The sequence below is a fragment of the Cotesia glomerata genome, linkage group LG4, assembly GCF_020080835.1.
Source record: "Cotesia glomerata isolate CgM1 linkage group LG4, MPM_Cglom_v2.3, whole genome shotgun sequence".
In the NCBI taxonomy this organism is placed as follows: Eukaryota; Metazoa; Arthropoda; class Insecta; order Hymenoptera; family Braconidae; genus Cotesia; species Cotesia glomerata.
In genome coordinates this window covers 7,636,465-7,658,164 of record NC_058161.1, presented here as the reverse complement: position 1 = coordinate 7,658,164, position 21,700 = coordinate 7,636,465, and the positions used below count along the sequence as shown (strand labels likewise).

The 21,700-nt window shown below is 29.2% G+C and overlaps 2 protein-coding genes across 3 annotated transcripts; one reads left to right on the top strand and one right to left on the bottom strand.

The window, feature by feature from the left end:
• The first annotated feature begins 539 nt into the window (after window positions 1-539).
• LOC123263784 (L-threonine 3-dehydrogenase, mitochondrial) lies at window positions 540-3,465 on the top strand. Its single transcript, XM_044726753.1, has 5 exons — window positions 540-859; window positions 931-1,194; window positions 1,524-1,784; window positions 2,348-2,614; window positions 3,225-3,465. Exons 1-5 carry the CDS (start codon window positions 733-735, stop codon window positions 3,386-3,388), a joined length of 1,083 nt encoding a protein of 360 aa, XP_044582688.1. The 5' UTR covers window positions 540-732; the 3' UTR covers window positions 3,389-3,465.
• A 497-nt stretch (window positions 3,466-3,962) lies between these two features.
• LOC123263777 (tribbles homolog 2-like) lies at window positions 3,963-16,176 on the bottom strand. Of its 2 annotated transcripts, none has more exons than XM_044726747.1 (4): window positions 16,053-16,176; window positions 9,423-10,433; window positions 8,437-8,738; window positions 3,963-5,497 (listed from the first exon to the last, which is right to left on the bottom strand). In XM_044726747.1, the coding sequence occupies exons 2-4, from the start codon at window positions 9,711-9,713 to the stop codon at window positions 5,041-5,043; spliced, it is 1,050 nt and encodes a 349-aa protein (XP_044582682.1). In that variant the 5' UTR covers window positions 9,714-10,433; window positions 16,053-16,176; the 3' UTR covers window positions 3,963-5,040. The 2 variants fall into 2 exon arrangements, with proteins under 2 accessions (XP_044582682.1, XP_044582681.1); XM_044726746.1 differs by lacking the exon at window positions 16,053-16,176 and adding an exon at window positions 12,170-12,693.
• Window positions 16,177-21,700: the final 5,524 nt, after the last annotated feature.

Sequence of the window (21,700 nt, the reverse complement as noted above, 5' to 3'; positions counted from 1 at the left end):
GATCATATCTAATTATATATAGACTTATAAATGGTTATATATGGGGTTGTAACAGCCAGGTATGATCAGATCTAATTATATATAGAGTTATATATAATCAGATCTGATCATATATAGACTTATATATGATTATATATGGGGTTATAACAACCAGGTATGATCGGATCTAATTATATATAGATTTATATATGATCAGATCTGATCAGATCTAATTATGTATAGGCTTATATATAATTATATATGACCCTATATATAATCATGTATGACTATATATGATTTCATATATGATTATATATAATTATATATGATCATATATAATTAGACAAAAACTTTTTTCATCGGGTAATAATTTTTTAGTAAATGAATCTTTATAAATATTCTCTAGTGGTAATAAATTATTGCATCGGTACTTTTTTTTATAATTTACATGTCTGGACTAAAACAGGTATAAACCAAAGATCTCCCATTCGATGTTGCCCTCTCTCCATCGAAACTGGTTTTCCAAATTCCTATCTAATAGGAGTACCGTACGATCATATCATATTGTATTAAACTGAGCTGTACCTGGAGTGAGCAGTAGTTGCTAGACCGTAAACCGATCAACAATCAATACTATAGAATAATTTATCTCCATTTTGTCGTTTCTTTTAGCAAACCGTTATTCATAATCCATTGAACTCTAAAAACTAAAGCAGACCCACCAACCTACCAAAAATCTTTTTTTAATTAACAATGTTTAGTAGAAAATTTCTGAAATTAAAATCTCAGATCAATATTTCTTTACGCGGAATTAAAACAAGTGAAGTTTTTAAAAAAGACATTAGGAGTTCTGATAAACCGCCACGAATTTTAATAACAGGTAAAAAGATTATTATTATTTATAAATTAAATTAAAATAATAAAACAAGTATAATTTTTTTTTAATTGCAGGTGGATTAGGACAATTAGGAACAGAATGCGCAAAACTGCTACGCAAAAATTATGGCAACGAAAATGTTATCCTATCAGACATAATAAAACCGTCAAATGAATCTTTATCAAACGGGCCATTTATTTTCGCAGATATTTTAGATTTCAAAGGGTTGCAGAAAATAGTCGTCAATCATCAAATCGATTGGCTAATACATTTCAGCGCACTTCTAAGTGCTGTTGGGGAGCAAAATGTCCCATTAGCTGTGCGTGTCAATATTGAAGGTAAGAAAAACTTTGTTTTTTCCTTATTATAATTTTTTGAATATATATTATTAATAGCATGATTTGCATAAAATTTTAATTATCTCTATTTTATTATCATCAAAGTCCAAAGTAACTTGAAAAAAAAAAAAAAAAATAAAATTAGCTTGTTGTTTAGAAAGTCAAAGTGAAAGTTAAATAACAAAGACGATTTCGAGCGCGTTGGAGTGTAATTTTGTGACGGAAACTTTTATTATAATTCATTAACTTGCTTTCTTAAATTAAAAAGAAAATACAAATATCATGACTTTTATTTTTCAATGTAAATGTAAATATTTACAACCACACAGGGATGCACAATGTGATGGAATTGGCTAAGCAGTATAACTTAAAAATATTTGTACCCTCAACAATCGGAGCTTTTGGTCCTGACTCGCCACGCAATCCTACGCCTAACACAACTGTGCAACGACCAAGAACAATTTATGGGGTCAGTAAAGTACATGCTGAACTTCTTGGTGAATATTACCATCACAGATTTGGCCTTGATTTTCGCTGTTTGAGATTCCCAGGTGTGATTAGCAGCGACCCCCCTGGCGGTGGTACTACAGGTAAAAAAATAAAGTCATAAATATTTTAAATAAATTTTACTTTAAAAAAGAATTATTGTGCAAAAAGAAACAACTAGGACATAAATCTAAACAGCAATAGCAATAGCGGTTTTGTTGGTACAATTGCATAATGAGGTAATCAATCTTGAAATTTGAGAGCTTGCAAGCGTGAGATTGTCTTGTTTATTCTACGATCCATGAACTATTTTCTAGATTAAAGTAACAGAATAAATTATTCATTTAAATGAATTTGCTTCACATATATGTTAAATTATTTTTTGCATCTGACAAGAATTCTACTTTTTTTTATTCCAAATTTTTGATATGAAAATTAAATTAATAAACATCTGACACTCAGTATTATTTTTCTTACTCAAAAAAATTATTATAAAAAAATAAAAAGAAAAATTCCACATCTAGAAGATTTGAAAAACTATAAGTACAATTTTTTAAAAATATTTTTTTAGTTCTAATTTAATTAATAAAAAAATTCTTAGATGTTTGCTAATTTCAGTATTATATTTTTTAAGATTAAAGATGAATTATTTATTTATTTTTTTTAGATTATGCAGTTGCAGTTTTCCATGAAGGGTTGATGACTAAAAGGTATGAATGCTACTTAGAACCTTATACGAAATTACCGATGATGTATATTGACGATTGCTTGAACTCTTTGTTCCAATTCCTCAACGTTCCTGATGAGATGCTGAAAAAGCGAACTTATAATGTAACTGCAATGAGTTTTACACCGGAGGAGTTGTTTAATGAACTACGTAAACATATTCCTGATCTTGAAATTTCATATAAACCGGATTCACGGCAATTGATAGGTATTTATTTTATTTAATAATTAAATCACTATAAAGTTTTTTTCTTTCTTTTTTTTTTTTTAAATAGAATTTGAATATTGATGATTTGAAATAAAAATAAGCAATTTCTAATTTTTTTATAAAAAATATCTAATTTTTTAAGAATATAAAACTGCAAAGACTTATAAAAAACAGAAAGACATTTATTTATTTATATTTTTTTTTTTTTAATTTAAACATCGGTAACTGTTGCAAACTTTTGCACAGGTTGAGATTGTCAATAATTGTTATAAGAGACTGAGTTGAAGGTTACAAAAATATATGAAAGTTAATACTAAAATTTTTTTAACCATTATGCGACCTTAGAATATTTTTTCGCAATAGCTCAAGCCGGAAATATCACAAAAGATATGGACGTTTTTAGCTCCAAAGCCATTTATCTAGCTTTCTCGATTCAAAAAATTGCTAGTTGGAAAGTTGATTTCAAAATTTAGACAGAATTAACCAGATACTTTTTATCAAATAAAATATTTTTTTTTCCGTTTATTTTAAACTCAAATTACTTCATGAGATTCAAAGTAAAATTTTAAACTATAAAAATAATTTAATAAAAAATGTTTTTTATTCACAGCTGAATCATGGCCGCAAGTATTTGATGACTCGGAAGCTCGTAATGATTGGGGATGGTCGCACAAATATGATTTAAAGAGGCTCGTTTCAACAATGATCCAAGATGTTAGTGAGAATTTTGCGCCTAAATATCAAAGACTCAAGGAAGTTAACAGCTACGCATAATTCAAGAAGAAATCAATTCACTTAACTTTTTGCAGTTAATAAAAGTAAAAATTTGCATAAAAAATTTTAATTTATGTAAAATTCATAATATAGATTTAAATCATTTTAGCAATGATAGGTATAAATTTATTATGATTTTGTAATTATAAATGTTTAAAATAATAAAGTTTTTTTTTTATTTCAAATACGAGCTCCCGTGACTTTAAGGAATTTATCATATTAAGCTTATTAGTTTAAATAAAAGTAATTAATGAACTAAAACGGGTCACCGGCTCTTCTCGAACTCTCTCGTAGCAATGTTTCTTGATAAATTAATTTTATTTAATATAATTTTTGATTTTCTTGAAAAACAAACTAGTTTATTTAAAAAATTTCAAAATTAATTACTATCAGTTTGAATAGTAATCAACGCTGTTAGATGGCACAACTTGTCTATTCTTTGAATGGCATTAGATATAAACTAGATTCTTCGATTTTTAATGAAAAAATTAAAATAAAATCTAAGAAAATTTAAAATAGTTGAACAAATCAATTTTTAATAAGCAATTGATAGAAAAATAAAATAAAAAGAAAATTATTGTATATGTTTCATATATTTGTTTTTTTTTATGTTTCACATACGTTCACTTATTAACTACCTAGTTATTTACATCACTTGTTTTATCGTTCTATAACTTTAAGACATTAAATTTAATTAAATGAAGTTAAATATTTGTATGATACACATTTTTATCTTCAACGACGAAAGCATTGTTATAATAATATTCAGCCGTATACTCCAAAAATTTGGAGTAAAAAAATAATATTAATTATAACAATAATAATAGTACTGATGAAAGTAATGATAATAATATTATTATTAATAATAATGAAGAGGAAGGGTAGTATTTTTACAGTTACAGACTTCATTGAAGATTACATACACTTGTTCTTAAATATCAACTAAAAATCAATTAAGAGTTCTACGAATAGTAAAAAAACAAAGAAAAAAATTTAATATTCTGAAATTTATGAAAAATATTTTCCATACTTGAAAAATTTTTTCTCAAAATAATTGATATCATATACCAGTTAAATATTATTATTAAATATACATACAATGATTTAAAATAACAAATTTATGGCATAAAAATGAATGAATATTTATGTAAGATTTGATTTTATCACTTGGGAGCCCTTAAGCAACAATTTATTAAATGTTTATCTCATTTAAAGTATCTAATCTTTAAGTTATTTTTCTTCTGCAATCACGATGTGTACACAGACTTTAATCTGGAACACGCCTGGCATTTTTACCCGAAGGTACGGAAGAATGGATTTGCGTTCAGTAAATGTAATAATTTAAAAAAAAAAAAAAAAAAAAAACAAATAAAAATAACAAATGAACATTGGTGTTACTGTACAATCAGGTGTGAATGCACAATTTTAATTACGAATGCTAATTAACAAGAAAAAAGCATACGCATGAATAATTTAACTATAGAGAAAAAAAAATCAACAGAAATAAAAATTATTTTATCAAGGATTTAACCAAAGAAAAAATAATCAAATTAAAAAAAAAAAAAAGAATTAACAGAAAATTCTGAAATGACAATAATTATAGATGATTATCGTAAAATGTACGCAATTATTGGAATATAATATTCACGAAATCAGTCTTGAGAACGATTGGTCTGGTTGTCAGGAACGATCTGATCGTGGTTAGACATTTTACCGGTGATATGCGAAGAACTTAACAATGGTTTCGATAACCACGGATGCCTTAGTAAATCCGGTGCGTCTGGCCTTTCTGAAGGTTCTCGCCTCAATATAGCTTGGATCAGGCACCGTGCACGTGCGCTAAATAGATCTGGTACGCTGAACAGTCCTCTTGATATTTTAGCAAAAAGCGACGCATGCTCTGCGTCATTGAATGGATAACGACCAACTAACATTGTGTAAAGTAATACACCCAGTGACCAGATATCCGCAGCTTTGCCTGAGTAAGCTCGCCCTGAACGTAGAACTTCTGGCGCTACATAAGCTGGACATCCGCGGCGATCTGTTAATTTATCATCATCGTCATCAACAATCACTGCGTCTTCCAAGCTTTCCAGCCGTAATCGTGTCCTGCAAATAATTAAAATAACATTAATAAATCAGTAAAATTAATATAAATAGATGAAATTAAAGAAAAAATAAAACGAGAATGATTGTAAGCCTGTGGGTTATCTCCGTGACTTGATGTCAGAGTATTGCAAAGCACAAAAGAGAGATACGCGTACCGTTTACTCAACACGACAGCTAAGCAAGTAAGCAAGCAAGTCTTGTCTCTATACATACATAGTTTACGTTAGCCGCGTGACTGTAAGACATTCAATTTAGCAAGAGTCTTTGACGATTGAGACATCGGCATAAACGTAGCATTGGTAAACCGTTGGTGGATAAGAGTTGTAGACGAAAGACAGTAACAACCAACAACGAGGCTTTATGGCTAACACTCTGTGTTGCTGGTTTGTTAAGTGTAAGTTACGTTGGTTAATGTATAATAGTATAATATAATATAATATAATAAGTAATGGTAGCGAAAGCCCGATGCTAGAGGGTTTAATACCTCGAGGCACCTCAATCAAGTCTTTGCTTATAATAATACTGTCTCACTTAACTTATATTGAGATTTATACCTAATGTCAATTTATTTATTTGTATATATGTGTATATATTTATATTCATGTGAATATGCACATACAAGTAATACGGAAGTATATAAGAGTAAAGTATGTATAAAAGTAATGTGAGAGTACGCGTAATATAGCCTCGAGTGTATGTATGATTGGGTAATAACAAGAGCTTGGCCCATCGCCGATTACAACACGTTTTTGATTTGGTCCTCACGACTTTTATGCCGTGACTTTGTTGGTACACGTGCATATAAATATATTTTCTCTGTATGTGTGTTTCAATATATGTATTTATGTGTTTAACTTAAATGCCTTGTTATTCACAAGATCGATTGATATTTCAGATCGTGGCACATAGTAATACACGCCTTTACTCACGCATGTAGGTGATACGAAGAAAAATTAAAATGTGTCCGGTTAGCCATAATAGAATAAAATAGAAAATAAAAGAACAAGATTCAAGAAAATGAGAGCGAGAGAACGTTTGGGAGAGAGAAATAGAAAGAGAAAAAGGAAAAGAGGTGGGTCGTTGACATCTGCTTTCTTCGAAAACTTTCACTCCCGGTTGTTTTAACGGGTTCAAGAACCTTTAATAAAAATTCAAGCGCAAGTCTTGTTGAGATCAACGGCTCTTGTGAAATACCCGCGTGATGACCAATCGCTGTCGATTGGAAACTCAACTAACAAACGACGAGAATGTCGAGAGAATTAGGAATAGAAAGAGTACGTAAAGGAGGACATCAACAAGGCTACATTTTAATTATAGACATTTATTCACTAATATTTATGTGATTATTGTTTTAATTACTTCTAAATATTAAACTCTTGTTTTTATTTTTATTTCTTTAAATTGGATATCTCTATTTGTTTAATTGTTAATAATTGGGCTTTTTTCCAACTATTGCTTAATGACAGATGTTAGTGCAATCAAACACAACATAAAAAATAACGGTAGTCTAAAAGAAGCCTAATTACGGATAATTAGATAAATAAATTGTACCGATCTAAAGAAACAGTTACCAAATATCTCAATTAACACCAGAACAATAGAGAAGAAAAATATTTTTTTTTATCCCTGAAAACAGGCAAAGTTTCAAGTTTCTGTAGGTATATCACCATAAATAAATAAAATGAATGGATGAATAATAAAATTGAATAACTCGTTTAAAATAAAAAAAAAGTAAAGAAAGTTAATTTTTAGTGAAAGACAACCAAAGTCGGATACAGAGCGTTGTTGGACACTGTGCTAAATCCGGGCGTCTGAGTTCGACGCCCGATGTATCCGCGTGGCGCTTTGAAAGTACGAGGTATGCGTGTAAGTCGTGAGCATACTCAAAGATGCCTTTATAGTTAAGTAAGAGTAAGAGAAATTTAAAATGATAAACAAAGCAAGCACTTGAAAAGTCGTGAACTCTAACTAAAGTAAAAACGGATATGATAAGAAAAACTGAATATTATGGAGGATAAATTAGATTGTGGTAAAAATAAAAATGAGAAAGACAGAGAAATAAAGAGGGAAAGGAACCCTCGGGCTAGCAGGGCACGGCCAGTAAAACAGCCACACGTTTGTTAATTATATATACGAAGGTGGTTTCAAAACCCTCCAGTCGATGAACCAATATGCTTTTCTGACTTGCAACACGTGCCCCTTCCTTCTTCTCGTCTCTTACATTATTACATTTAATATATTTTCGCTCTTTTGCTCCCACTCATCCGTCTCTCGTTCAATATCACCATCTCTATTAAACGTTTCGTTATAATTCTATCTATATCTCTCATGCACGTACATACGTCGTTTTCTTTATCTCTGCTCATTCCTTTTATTCATGATCCATTCTGTTCGTTCATGTGCAAGAGCCGGCATCACCACCAGCAGCAGCAACAGCAACAGCATATGCAACGCGCCCGGGCTCCGTGTATTATATACTCAAGCCGCAAGAATGCGAGCGGCACGATTGGCCAACAGAAATGCATGCGAGCCGGTTCCCGGGCTTGGCCTGTGGCAGCGGCTTTGTACATCTACGATGACAACTATCGTGAAGAACCTTATGTATGTATGTATGTGTATGAGTGTAGGCTTTAAGTTATGCTACGCTATGTGCCTATATGCCTGGCCGCCTGCTTCAATCCACCTAGACTTTAGAGTTCAATTACACACACCCAACAGCGCCTGCCTTGCTCTTCAACCTTGTCACGGATTTTCCCATGACCAAGACAGACTAGTCACTGACTAGAGACAAGTATTCTCTTCCCGTTATATTATGTTCGTCGAAATTATTTTCATTCTCGTTTTATTTTATTTTATCATTATTATTAATTTTTTTTTTATTTATCTCCAGCTGAAATTAAAAATTAAATCATTAAATCAGAATAAAAAATGAAATTAACCTCGCTTCATCAGCAAAGACGAATTTCCTGAGTTTGAGATCCCTGAGCACGACACCATTCTCGTGGCACGTAGCAACAGCCTTGGAGACTTGCCTAAAAAGCCGTCTCGCCTCAGGCTCGCGTAGTCGCCGTCTTGCCCTCACATATGCATGGAGATCACCGTGATGACCCTCTAGTAGTAAATATTTTTTATCACGACCAGCATCAACTATCCCAGCGACAGCACTTGCCGCTCCTGTGCCTTCCAGTCTCATATGAGCTTGCAAAAGTGCCTCGCCACCTTTGTCACTTGCCGTGAGTTGCTAGAAAAATTATAAAATAATAATTCAATAAATCACCTTGTTAGTTATTAATTAACAATTGCTAAACATGCCAAGGTAACTTAATTATTAAGGTCCTTTTTTGTGTCAAACGAAATACGTAATACATAAATATAGTATACACTGAGAACTATAGAAGAATATAAATATGAGTAACCGGTTTGTAATGTAATTAAATGGATAATTAGACTTTGACTTTGAAATTCAATTGTCAAAGATTATAATGATGGTGATGACGATTATGATGTTGTCGAGGAACGGATCTGGGGCTTACGAAAGCATCCAGAGAGGACGTAATCGTCAATTGAATTCAACGCCCCTGGTTGCGAGTGTACGATTATGAATAAAATGAATATATACATCTCTTGTACATACACGTATTAAAAGAGACGTGTTATAATACACAGTCCTTGTGTTTGCTCGCGCGGGATGCTGATGTAACTTTCATTGTATAACGCGCGTTGATTGTAAAACGTTAATAACGACGTTAAACTGTGTAAGAATAGTATCTACCATGAACATGAGAATACATTTGCAATAGAAATTTAATTATCATTATTATCATCATCATCATCATCTTCTTCTTCACTGTTATTAAAAATCATTTATACTCATTATAACAAAATAATAGCATAGAAATAATGACAATAATAAATAAATGTTTACCTTGGCAACGAGTTGTTGACCAGTTTGAACATCAACACACCGGTAAAGAGCACTGCCCTCAGCCGGTCCGACAAGTAAAAATCTGTCACCAAGTATCGTGGGACCATGCTGAGTCGTCGGTACAAATTCACAGCTTGGAAATACAACTGGGGACACCGGTGCCGGCTCTTGGTTATCATTACAATTCGGCTGATTGACTTCTTGATGTCCATTTGGATTAACCAGGAACTTGCCATTGTTGATTCGCGTCACTGTTAAATTCAGCGGATGCTGACGATTGGCCAATCTCATATTGCGCGAGCACACGGATTTTATCCTCCGTTTTTAGGCACACACACGCACACACACTTAGAATCCAACAAATGGACCTCTTCTTAGACACTGAATTACACTCTTGTATATTAAAATAACAAACAATCCTTTCTTGTCTATGTCCCACCGTAATTACCGTTTGCTACAACACCACTGAGACAAGTAGTAGTGAGTTGCAATGGCTTACAACAACGATGACCTTCGTTAAATTGGAACACTTTACTGGTGTTTATTATTATTTTTCTTCTACTCAGTTTTTTTATTCTCTCTTAATTGTTAATTCGTTATTATTAACTCTGTTTGTAATATTCTATCTTTATTACAAACCGACCAACCAGTTGCGTATCAGTATTCACTCATTATACAAACATTTATATGAATGTTAATTATTTTTACACTTTACGTAAAACTTAACAACCACGTGTTTATTATCGATTGTGTGGTCGAATAATTATTTACCGAAGCGCTGCTTTCATTTTTTTTATATATTCTTCAGGTAACTGCAGTAACAAGTTATAATTTTATTTTATTACTATCATTACTCCTATTATAATTATTAATTATCACTGTTTTATTATTTAATTTTATAAATAGGTGGGACTTGATTTCGTCGTGGTAATTGTTTATTCCCGTGGACGGAATTATTTAATTTTGACCTGATGAACTTAATGAATCACCAAATTACCCTGATTTATTATTCTGAAAAATATAAAAAATTATTTATTAGTATATTTAAATATTAATAAATTTTATTAATCGGTGAGTAACAATTAGGATATACTAATGAAACAAACAAAGGAATCCCGGGATTACGACATTGAAAAAATATAATGTGTATAATCACCGATTAAAAAGATAAAAAAAATACACGACTTATAATGTCAATTATGTACATATATCTACGTTGTGTACAATACAATATATGCGGTATGTATATGTATATAAATGTATGTATATTGTTATATGGTGGACTTATCGTAAATATATAAATATAAAATACAAAAAAATGTTAATTTTTTTTTAAACAGTTGTGATTCAGACAACGTGATTTCAGCACAACAGTGACTTGGTTTCGACATTAATGTCTATAATACAGTTGTGTAATTACAAACCGGACAACCGATGGTGGGAGATCTTTAAGGTCAGGGGTATCTGGAAGGTGCTTCAATGTTCCTACCATTCAAAATATCGCATTATCAAATTCATTCAATAACATTCATAACTAAATATTATCTCTATTTACAATAATAAATAGTATCTAAATTCAAATTTATCAACAGTTCCGCGGTTTCTTCCGCGCATGATTTTACAATTACGCATGACCAATACGGACTGCATAAAATGGCTTCACACATTATTGAAGTATTAAAATATTTCAATCGATTAAAATCTGAATATTTGAAAATCAAGTTGAAGATAAATAAAAATCTGATAATTAGTAAACTGTAAGATATCACAGCAGTTAAGTAGCTTCTTGACTATTTCGTCAACAACAAAACCTTGAAGACATACAAGGCTCAATGATATTGATCAGTATATCATCAAAGAAAACTACTCAAATTACAAATATGATGCATGCCGTAGACTCGGTTCACAACAGCTCATAAATATTCAAGTATGTACAGATATTTGTACACATTATTTGTAATAAAGTGTCGAAATTGTACGCGTAAAGCTACAAAAAGCTAAAAAACGTGAAATAGTTTAACTATTTCATGGATGTATTGATCAAGACTAAACTCCTATCAGAGTACATATCAGAGTCGTACAGAAACGTTGATGAGTATAAATGTATTGGTATGATGAAATAAGCTTAGTTGTTTCTTGAATGTTAGTGATGTTACGACCGGATAGCTTGGCCAGATATCCTTCGTTAAGGTCAAAATGGCCGAAGTCCAGCAAATAAAATTCATTCAAATTACTTCACTCATTTCAGCCATTATTTTTCCAATTATACCAAAAACTTTTATTCTACCTCGCACGACATGACGCGTGACACCCTTGAAATATCTAGGGTGCATAAAAACGAGTAATTTATTATCATAATCATTATTGTAAACGGAAGAAATCTTGTTAATGGTTATTTTAGTTTTTTATAAATAAAACCGGAGAAAGCACACACCAAACACCTAGTTGAAGTTGCATTGATATGAAGAACAAGTAGTTAATGTTGTTACCATTGTGAAAGCGCTTTCGAATAAAATTCAACATATTCGATAAATATTTATTATATTTTTTAAACCAGCCACTTTTAAATAAACAAATAAATAAATTAAGATAATTTACTGAAGAAATATAAATATATAAATTAACATTGATATATAACAACATCAACCACTGCACTTTGCACTTCAATCTTTGACACTTTTAATCATTTTTAAATATTATAATAACAATAATAATAATAACTAATCCATATAATAATATAAAATTACCTTAGTTTTTTTAAGTAAAAAAAGTCTCATTAAATCTTTTCTTTTTATTCTTCAAATTGAAATAATATACGTAATTATTGTTACCGTAATGTAACAACAATATTTCGTATAATAATATTTATCGTAATTGTCAATGTCAAACCGGATGAATCCGGTGATGAAAAAAATATTGTCGTGATTTCTTCAGCGGATATTGATTACTTATAGCGTTATAATATATATATAGATATATATAGCCGTAATAAAATGCGGTTAAATATTTCCAATTTAATAATAATATAATAATCACTTTGATGATGAATTATTATATCATATATTATACGAATAATTCGTAATCGGGGAACAGTTAAAGCCTAAGAGGCCTTAAGCCGATCTCCGCTTAGAAACAACGACGACACAGACAATACGAAATTAATAATGACGTGTAAGCAGCACCAACCGTACGCGCCATTGTGCAACTACTAACTGACGACTGGGCACTCACTGAGACGCAACCTGGTAAAGACTGAGTGTAACAGTCGACTAACACTCGTATCGCCGAGAACTCGCTGAGCCAACCACTACCACGAGGAAATTCAGCCCACACCTACAGACACTACCACTAGTTCATTTCTTCCAACCCATACTACCAATAGCAGACTACCACCAATACCATCAGCGTCAAGATCAGCTTTGTAACCTGTACGGTTACATTTACATCTACCGAATAATCTAACAAATACTTAAATATAAAATAATAATAATAATAATAATAATATAAAGAACATAATACATCCATAGATTTTTATTTGATCAACTATACTAAAACGCAACATCAATGTTGGGGTCATGTATTGTAGATTACAGAGTAGGTGGTTGGACATATACATATATTGAATGGTATATTATTAATGTGTATGTATGGAACTGTATTGATGCATGTACCATGTACGTGTATGTTACTACGCGCATGCGTATAAAAGAAGAAATGACATGGACAGCTGTGTATGTTGATTCATACATGGGTGGTATTAATTCACTGGAGCATATATGTAAGTAAACTTTCAAAGTATTTGTGTATGTAAGTAAATATGTAAATGCAATGTATGTACTGAAACGTAATTTTTTTTTAATGTGTAGGGGACAGTATAGGCTGCTGATGTATGTACAATGCATATTGCGAGGATACGTGGGTTAACGCGAGTGACACCACGTAGACGATTTACTGATGATACAATGCTCTTGATGTACACGTTATGATACTACATTATGCTGATTGACGTGGTGGCTTGAGATTAATTTAAGTTATGTTGTGTTATGTTTAATTTACACTGACCCTGATAAAATATTGTGTTAATTCAATTACTGATTCTGAGGTCTAATTGTTCAATGAATTGGATAATTTGCGGTTTGATGACTTTCAAAATTATTTTTTTTTTTTATCTTATTCTAGGTCAATTTTTTTGTACATTTTTCAGGATGGTAAATAATTATCACTTGAGAAGAGTATGAAAAATATTTCGGAGAAATAATCAATGGTTTTATAGCCTACATTGCTTGTTTTAGTTTTGAAACAATAAGGTCATTTTTTTTAGGGTGTATATGATTAACTTTATTTCATTTCGGTTAAATTTTTATTTATTTTTTAAAGCAATTGGATGGTCATGGAAAATAGAAGATTGTGAAGAATATTTGATGAGGAAATAATTCATGATTTAATAATCCGAATACATTTATTTCAAAATAGTTGGTAATTTTTTAACCCTTTAATGTTCTGGAAGCGCGATGAATCTCAGTGTGAGCTGTTAGGGGGAGAGAGCCAATCATAGTCCGTTATGCGGTTGTGTGAAAGACGGTTTAGTTGTAGTAGTGTGTCCATGCGTCCCCTTCTACTACTTTTCTGGCCCACTCTCTACGAAAAATACTACAGCTCTCTCACTTAAAGAAAAAGACATATGACTCGAATTAAGAGTGGGGATTCAAGGCCGAACATTAAAGGGTTAAAGAGTACAATTAGTTTTGCACGACTCATGATGCGAAGCATCAGAGAGTGCTTTACGATCGAAAAATTTTTTTCGCCTCATTTTGGCGGCTATTTTTATTATTATAGCCTTGTTAGTTCACGGAATCAAGATAGTTTGCATACTTTTGTCGAGATAATTTAATGGAGATTAATTTCATACTTTTTAAAAATTGATTTACTGCAATAGAATTGGAAAAAAACACCAAAATAGGTCAAAAAATTTTCCTGTCTGTCATGTGTGAAACCCGAAAACACTGTAACTTGTGAAAAAATCCATTATTTGAGTTAAATTTTTTTTTTAAAAATTCGAATCGAAGATTGAAGGTCACTGAATGCAAATGATTAATTAATTCAGTGTCGTTTAATTGCAATTAATAAAAAACGAAAACTACAAGATTGTATATCTATATATATCCATGTAAAATTAACATTTATGGTGATATATCTATATCTATAGATATTATGTACATTTTATTCCACCAGGGGCCCTTGTGCAGTACCTTCCTACTACAGCTGTTTTTTCGGCAATTAATTTTGAACGACTTGTTTTTTTTTTTTTTTTTTTTTTTTTTTTTTCATAATTAAATGAGCATTATGAGTCGTGCACTTTTGGATTTTCCAAACTTTTTATTATTGTAATCATTTTTAGATAATGAAAAGTATTTTTGTAAATTAATTTCTCACCTTGTCATTATTAATAATCACGGATTATTTCAGAACGTTATACACTATAAACAATTGGTATGTATTATACGTACTAATTAATATTCGATCTTAGATCTAAATCGAGCAGGTAATTTAGGTCACCGATTGTCATACTTTCAATAGTTTTATTTACAGTTAAGAATCAATTTAGTAATTAGTTACCGATAGTTGAAAATGTCATTAATAATTATTTTATTCACTGATCAGAATCGATCATAAAGAAAATAAAGTTGAGGTAATTCGAGGTTGGATGTAATATGAATATAAACTTGAAACACATCGCGTGATTTCTTATTGTTTAAATATGAGTCAAAAATTACTCACTTGATTATCAAAATCTTTAGTCACGAATAGAATACATGCAGGTATAAAATGTATATAACTAAATTCAAAGAATAAAACATCGTTGAAGTATCAAGAAAATTTTAAGTACGACAACCGAACAGTTAATTAAACTAATAATTTTTAATTTAATGTAACTTGAAAATATTCTTAATGATAATTTTTACTTAGTCATTCTATTGAACATTGTTGCGTCACTAATAAAAGTATTGTTATATTATTAATACAGTAATTAAAATTGTAAAAATAACTGCAAATAATTCACTTAGTGATTCATACTAATTGTTAATAATTAATTAAGGTATACGTTCAAATCGACTGAAAAATTGAAAACTTTTTTTTGTAGGAATAATATATTTTTTTTTTCAATGCAGTGAATTACTTGTTTATTTTTTTTTATAAAAAATTAAATTTTTAAAAATTAAAAAAATTTTTTTTTTTATAAAAAATTAAATTTTTAAAGGGATATTATTTTTCCTAATTTAATTGAATAAATAATCTCAAATTGTTGAAATAAATTTCGTAAAACAGTTCAGATAAAATAAAGAACACTCGTGCGTCATCACCAATATATTATCAATATAATAATTTAAAAAATTTCATCATACACATTGCCAAAGAGTACATTTTAAATATTGATTTAAAATCAGTCAAAATTGTAGAAAAACGGGATAAACCTTTTTAAAAATTGACATTAAGAGGAAAGAGCTTAACTTGATTAAAATTAATTGTTTAATTATTGTTCAATATAATATAACATTACTTCATATATTTAACTATAGATTATGAATACAAATGCAAGCACAATTAATTTGATATAAATTAAAAATTTACCTTTTAAATGCTAAGTTGACGTTGATAAATTCTTATTGTAATTAATGTTAGCCGATTTAAAAATTTGCCAGCAGGAATAATGTCAAAGTATAAAATATTACTTGTCGGAGAACACCGAGTGATAATAGTGACAAAATATACTTACAGTTGTGCACAATATATACAATACATATATCATAATATATAGTCATATATATTGCACAAATTGTCTTAATACCCAGCGCAACAATTTTTCCATGTAATGCATCATCAGATTTATACACAGAATGACACGACGTATATCTATGTTTTGATATTTATATATATCTATTAAAGCCTCGCATCATCTTCAGCATCATTATCATCAATCATCACCATCATCGTAAAGTATCATATTAACAAAAAATAGCTCAAAACAAAGCATATATAACACTATAAATATCAAATCATTGTTTGTAAACGTTAATATATGTGGAGTAAATTTTTAATATATTTGCCGAGAGTTTTATCAACAAACAGAACAGTCAACCGGATGTACTCAACCGATGACGTAGCGGATAAAGTGAAAATAAAATTTAAAGCTAATCTTAATAATTCACATCCGTTGTTGTCGTCTTTCATCAATAAGAAGACAACAACTAAACATTAAACAATAAACAAAAAGTACAAATGCTAATGATAATGATGATACATACATTTGACACAATTATTCGTTAAAGAAGATTATAAAAATAGATACTTACAAATAATCTTATTATGTTATATTATATATTATAAAAGTGGATTATTTATATTGGACAATGCTAGTAAATTTACATTAAATAGATATATCTGTAAATACAAGTCGTGCATGATTGCATAGTACATAGTTGGATCGTGGTGCGAGTAAATATTTCCAAACCTCTGACATATTAGTCAACGTTTTATATTAGACGCCAATTTCATATATCTTGAGTTTATTTTAATGTTGCGTAGGCGCGGCCAATCGCAATTATATCGTCGACGGGTTTTTGTGACGTGCAGAAACGTCGTACACACATTTGTATGACGAAATTATAATTATTTCTTACTATATATTAAGATAAATTACTTACAACTACATACAATGCGCACGCTCTTAACTTTAAAGTTTTAATGTATTTTATGTTATTATAGTATACACATATTTATTTTATTATGTTGTATATTGGATCATTTTCATAGTTTTTCACGATTTGAATTCCCGAAAATCATAGAATGAGTCGCTAACTCCATGAATTGCTAAGTCTCAGCAGAAAAACTTTCGACCCGAGGAAAATTCTATTTAAATTTCTATTAGTGGCATTAAAATTTGTAAAATACATTAAAAAAAGTATTATATTATATATAGCGCTAGTAACATGCATAGATGTATTAATAATGTAAATATGTGTGTACACAATTGTATGTACGTGCTCTTGAGCATGCTCTCTGTATATGTTCTAGGTTCGACGGCACCAAGGTCGAGATTACCGGAGCACCAGTTTCGATATAATCAAGCCAGTTGCTATGGTTACTTGAAATATATATAATCTATCATCTATTAAAAAGTCAACACTGTGACTAGATAATTTTGGTTTATTTAATGTGTCTTATTATGAATAGTAATGAATTATGACGTTCGTAATAATTAATAATGGAAAATACAATGAATCTTATCGCAGATTATTTTATTTATAATTATAAATAATTCAGTAACTTTTTAATGATAAGAGTATGTGTAAGAAATCGGCAGTGTATTCCAAGGGAATTTTACTCTTTTCACTCGAAGTACACGAGTGAAAAAATGAATCAATCCGAGACGGAGTGAATCTGGATTTTAATCTGGAAACCATCCCAGTTCTTAGATTAAAATCAATTTTGATTTAGCTAAAACTAAATTCACATGCTAGTAAGGTAAAAAAAATAAAAAAAAAAAATAGGATTTTGAAAAAAAGTAAAAATTTCGAAAAAATTCTATTTTCGTGAAAAATTGAAATTTTGAAAAAAAGTTTAAATATCCAAAAAATTTTGAATCAGTATAAATAAATGAATATAAGAAAAAATTTAGGTTTTTAAAAAATTTTAATTTTGGCAGAAACTCAAAAAGATTATACTACTTTTAGTTTTATAAATTTTAGTACACTGTTTATAATTTTTAAACGAGTAATAACTATTTTTTCATTTTTGCTCAAAAAAAAAGAAGAATTCACTACTTAACGTAAATTCTATTAATAATCTAAATTAAATCCGTCTTGGAGTAAATTTAATTCCCGAAGGAAGTTAATCAATTGAAAATCATCCACTTCGAATTCATTCCAAAATCAGTTGACAAATTTATATAGTAGTTGAGTAGATTTCTAACCATTGATTATTTTTTTTTTTTTTTTAGGCTTGTTGCATAAATTAAACGGATAAATTGAAGAATGAAGAAACGTCGGTTAGAAATATAAAGAAATTAAAGAAAGTCTTTTAAATAAATGTAAAGTCAATCATGTTGGTGTAATGTTGACTTATGAATGCTGGGCTATAAAAAAAGAAAGAGAGTACTTGCGTGTATTCATTAAAATTTCATCACAGGATTGTGTATGTCACCATCAGGGAATATTTGGTCATATGGTACCCAGCGTAATGAGAAGATTTGAAAGAGCGAAAAAAATATGATTGGATAAGAGGCCCATAAAATTTACTCTAGCACTATATATACATATATTTACACGTAATATGACTTATATATTATGTATAATATATATCTATATGTATGCTTTCCACCTTTACTTTAGTGTGGCTAAATGAGTAAGCAGCAAACTTGTTTTCAAGTCGGCCAGTTTCCAAATCGCAACATTAATTTCACATTGCGCAAAAGTGCCCTGGCAAAAATTGAGCCAGAGGCCCTGAAGGCTTTATATCATCGCAATCAGTTCAATGACATTGAGATATATATTTTTTGTGTGGACGTAATTATTTGATTTTTTTTTTCTCTAATAATTTTAATTTATTTCACCAATTTTATTTAAATTAAAAAACGTGTATTTTACCATCAGTTAAATATTTAGATTACATTTTTTTATATTTGTATCACCATGTTTTATAGCTTCAATCGTCAAATGTTTAGTTAAATTGAATTTGAAATAGTTCCTTTTTTTTTTTTTTTTAGCACTTCACAATAGATCATAATTTACTTTTTGACACATAGATAAAAGATAGATAAAACTTATCATAATTTGTAATATTTTATTAGCGTTAAAAATAACTCTTGTATTAAAAAAAATAATTTATCGCTTATTTTAGTAATTTCTATGTACAAATTAGGTATTACGATTTTTAATGACAGCATACATTTTTTTTCTAAAAGTAAAATACTGTTAGTAAAATACATCCTTTTATTTTTAAACTACAGATTTTTTTTTTAATTTAAATACTTATCTTATTTTAATAAAATAATTTTATATATAATCAATCTTTTTCTAATCATTTATATGAAATATTTTAAATAAAAAATTCATTTTTTCATTTTAAAAATAATAATACAAATTTTATAGTTTTATAAATTACCATACAGAAGGTCAATATAGCTAGAAAAGAAGCTAACTTATGAGCAAATAACTCCGCATATATATTCAGCTTATCAAATCCGTCAAAGAAATATTACCAGTAATTCAATGATATGATTGAACATATAAGTAAAAGAACATCCTGGATTATTGTTAATTTAAAATAAAATTTATTTGAATGGATAAAAATAGCATTTATCGTAAAGTAAAAACTACGATAAAAACGTATTTGGTTTAACAAAGAAAAGTTTTAAAGACATTCCATCTAATAGCGGTAAAAGAATTAATCCTTCGGTGTGTAATACGCTTCCGGTTGTTCACATATTTACAAAGCTTATTCTCACAGTCTGTCTCATACTCATCTTCTTGTCGTGGGACGCCATCGACTCTCAATAACAATAGCTATCATCATCATCATTCATCGTGGACAACATATGTGTGTCCAGGTGCACATACAAGTCATACAGGCAATGACAAGTAATGTTAAAGTTTCTGTTATCTGTCCTCGATAAGGATTCCCCTAGACATATTTTTGCAATCGTCATTAACGGCGAAAATCTTTTGATTCACGATTGCCTATCGGCTTTCCTCCTCATTAATTTCAAAACACTTAAACTGATTATATTTTTATGTCATATAGATATACACAGATAAATTTCAATTCCAAAATATACAGGATATCGCTTTGACTTTTATTTTCTTAATAAAAATATAAAAGGTAAAATTTACATTTTATATATAAGAAGTATATTTATGTTTTACTATCACTGGGAAAGATCTCAAATTAATTAACATATTTTTTTAACCTTATGGCCACCTAGGAACAGACGCGTCAAATTATTGGAATAATAATTTTATATTATTATTATTATGCTTTAATTTAATTAATATAAATTTAAAAAATAATTAATTCTTTAATTTTCATACAACTTTGCAGTTAAAAAAAAATTTAATACAAAGTTGATTTAATAATTGTTTTGAAGAAAGCCTTTTTAATATTGTAAATTCTATCAAATTATGTCAAAGTTAATTTGCCCGCGCAATTTGTGCAATTGAAAAAAATCTTTCTTATCAATACAAAATATATTGACTCATTTTCATTTAAAAATATACCCGGTATTAACGTCACTCATGTAAAAATAAAAGTAACAAAAACAGTTGAGACAATTAATGTAAATATCAAAAAAATTAAACAAAAACTTAAATATTGTTTTGTTAGCTGAAGAAGTAGGTTATTTATCGATAATTGTTCCACAATTATTAATTAATTATTGACTGTAAAGTAAATATTCATCACATTCTGAAGTGCGCAAAATATATTAAACCTTCAAAATATTTTATAAATTTCCCAATCAATACAAATAAAAAAATCCCTCTTGTGTTACTATTAATTGTGTATAAAATTATTAAAAAAAATTCACATTTCTTATAAAAGATATTGTTTATCGTCAATTAATTCCTTAATCAGACATTTCGGTAAGCATACAATCATATCTTTCTAGAAAAAGAGTCAATCAATTAATATCAAGATGATTAACGAAATATAAATTATCAATTGATTGATTATTGTAGTAACAATGAAATAGATCATTGAAATTTAAAAAACTTCGGTTATTTTTTTTTCTTATTGTAACTATTATTCTTACAGAAACTATTGGGAAATTAAGATAGCCAATATATAACCGATTCTATCATTATAAGACGATAATCCTGAGGCGATCGCGAATGAGCGAAGGCGTTTGTCTATAAGTCGACCGCATTCCTTTATGATGGAGTAATTTTATGAAAGAATTACTGCAGTTTCCCCAAGTAATATGATAATACTGTATATCAAAACGATTAATTATTAATTTTCTCATTTAATTGGATAAATATAAGTACCTAATGCCAGAAATAAAACGATCCTTTTTAATTTTTATAGTTTAATTATTATGCTTACATGATTACATCGAAAAATATGTTTTTTTCATATCACAGTAATTGTAATAGGCATAAAATATATGTTGATAAAAAAATACTTTTATTAAGAATTTATGCTATTGACATAAAAACGTATATTTTTAAAAATTTCTAAGAATGTAACTTTTTTTCTGAAGAATTTTATCTTGCCTGAAGAAT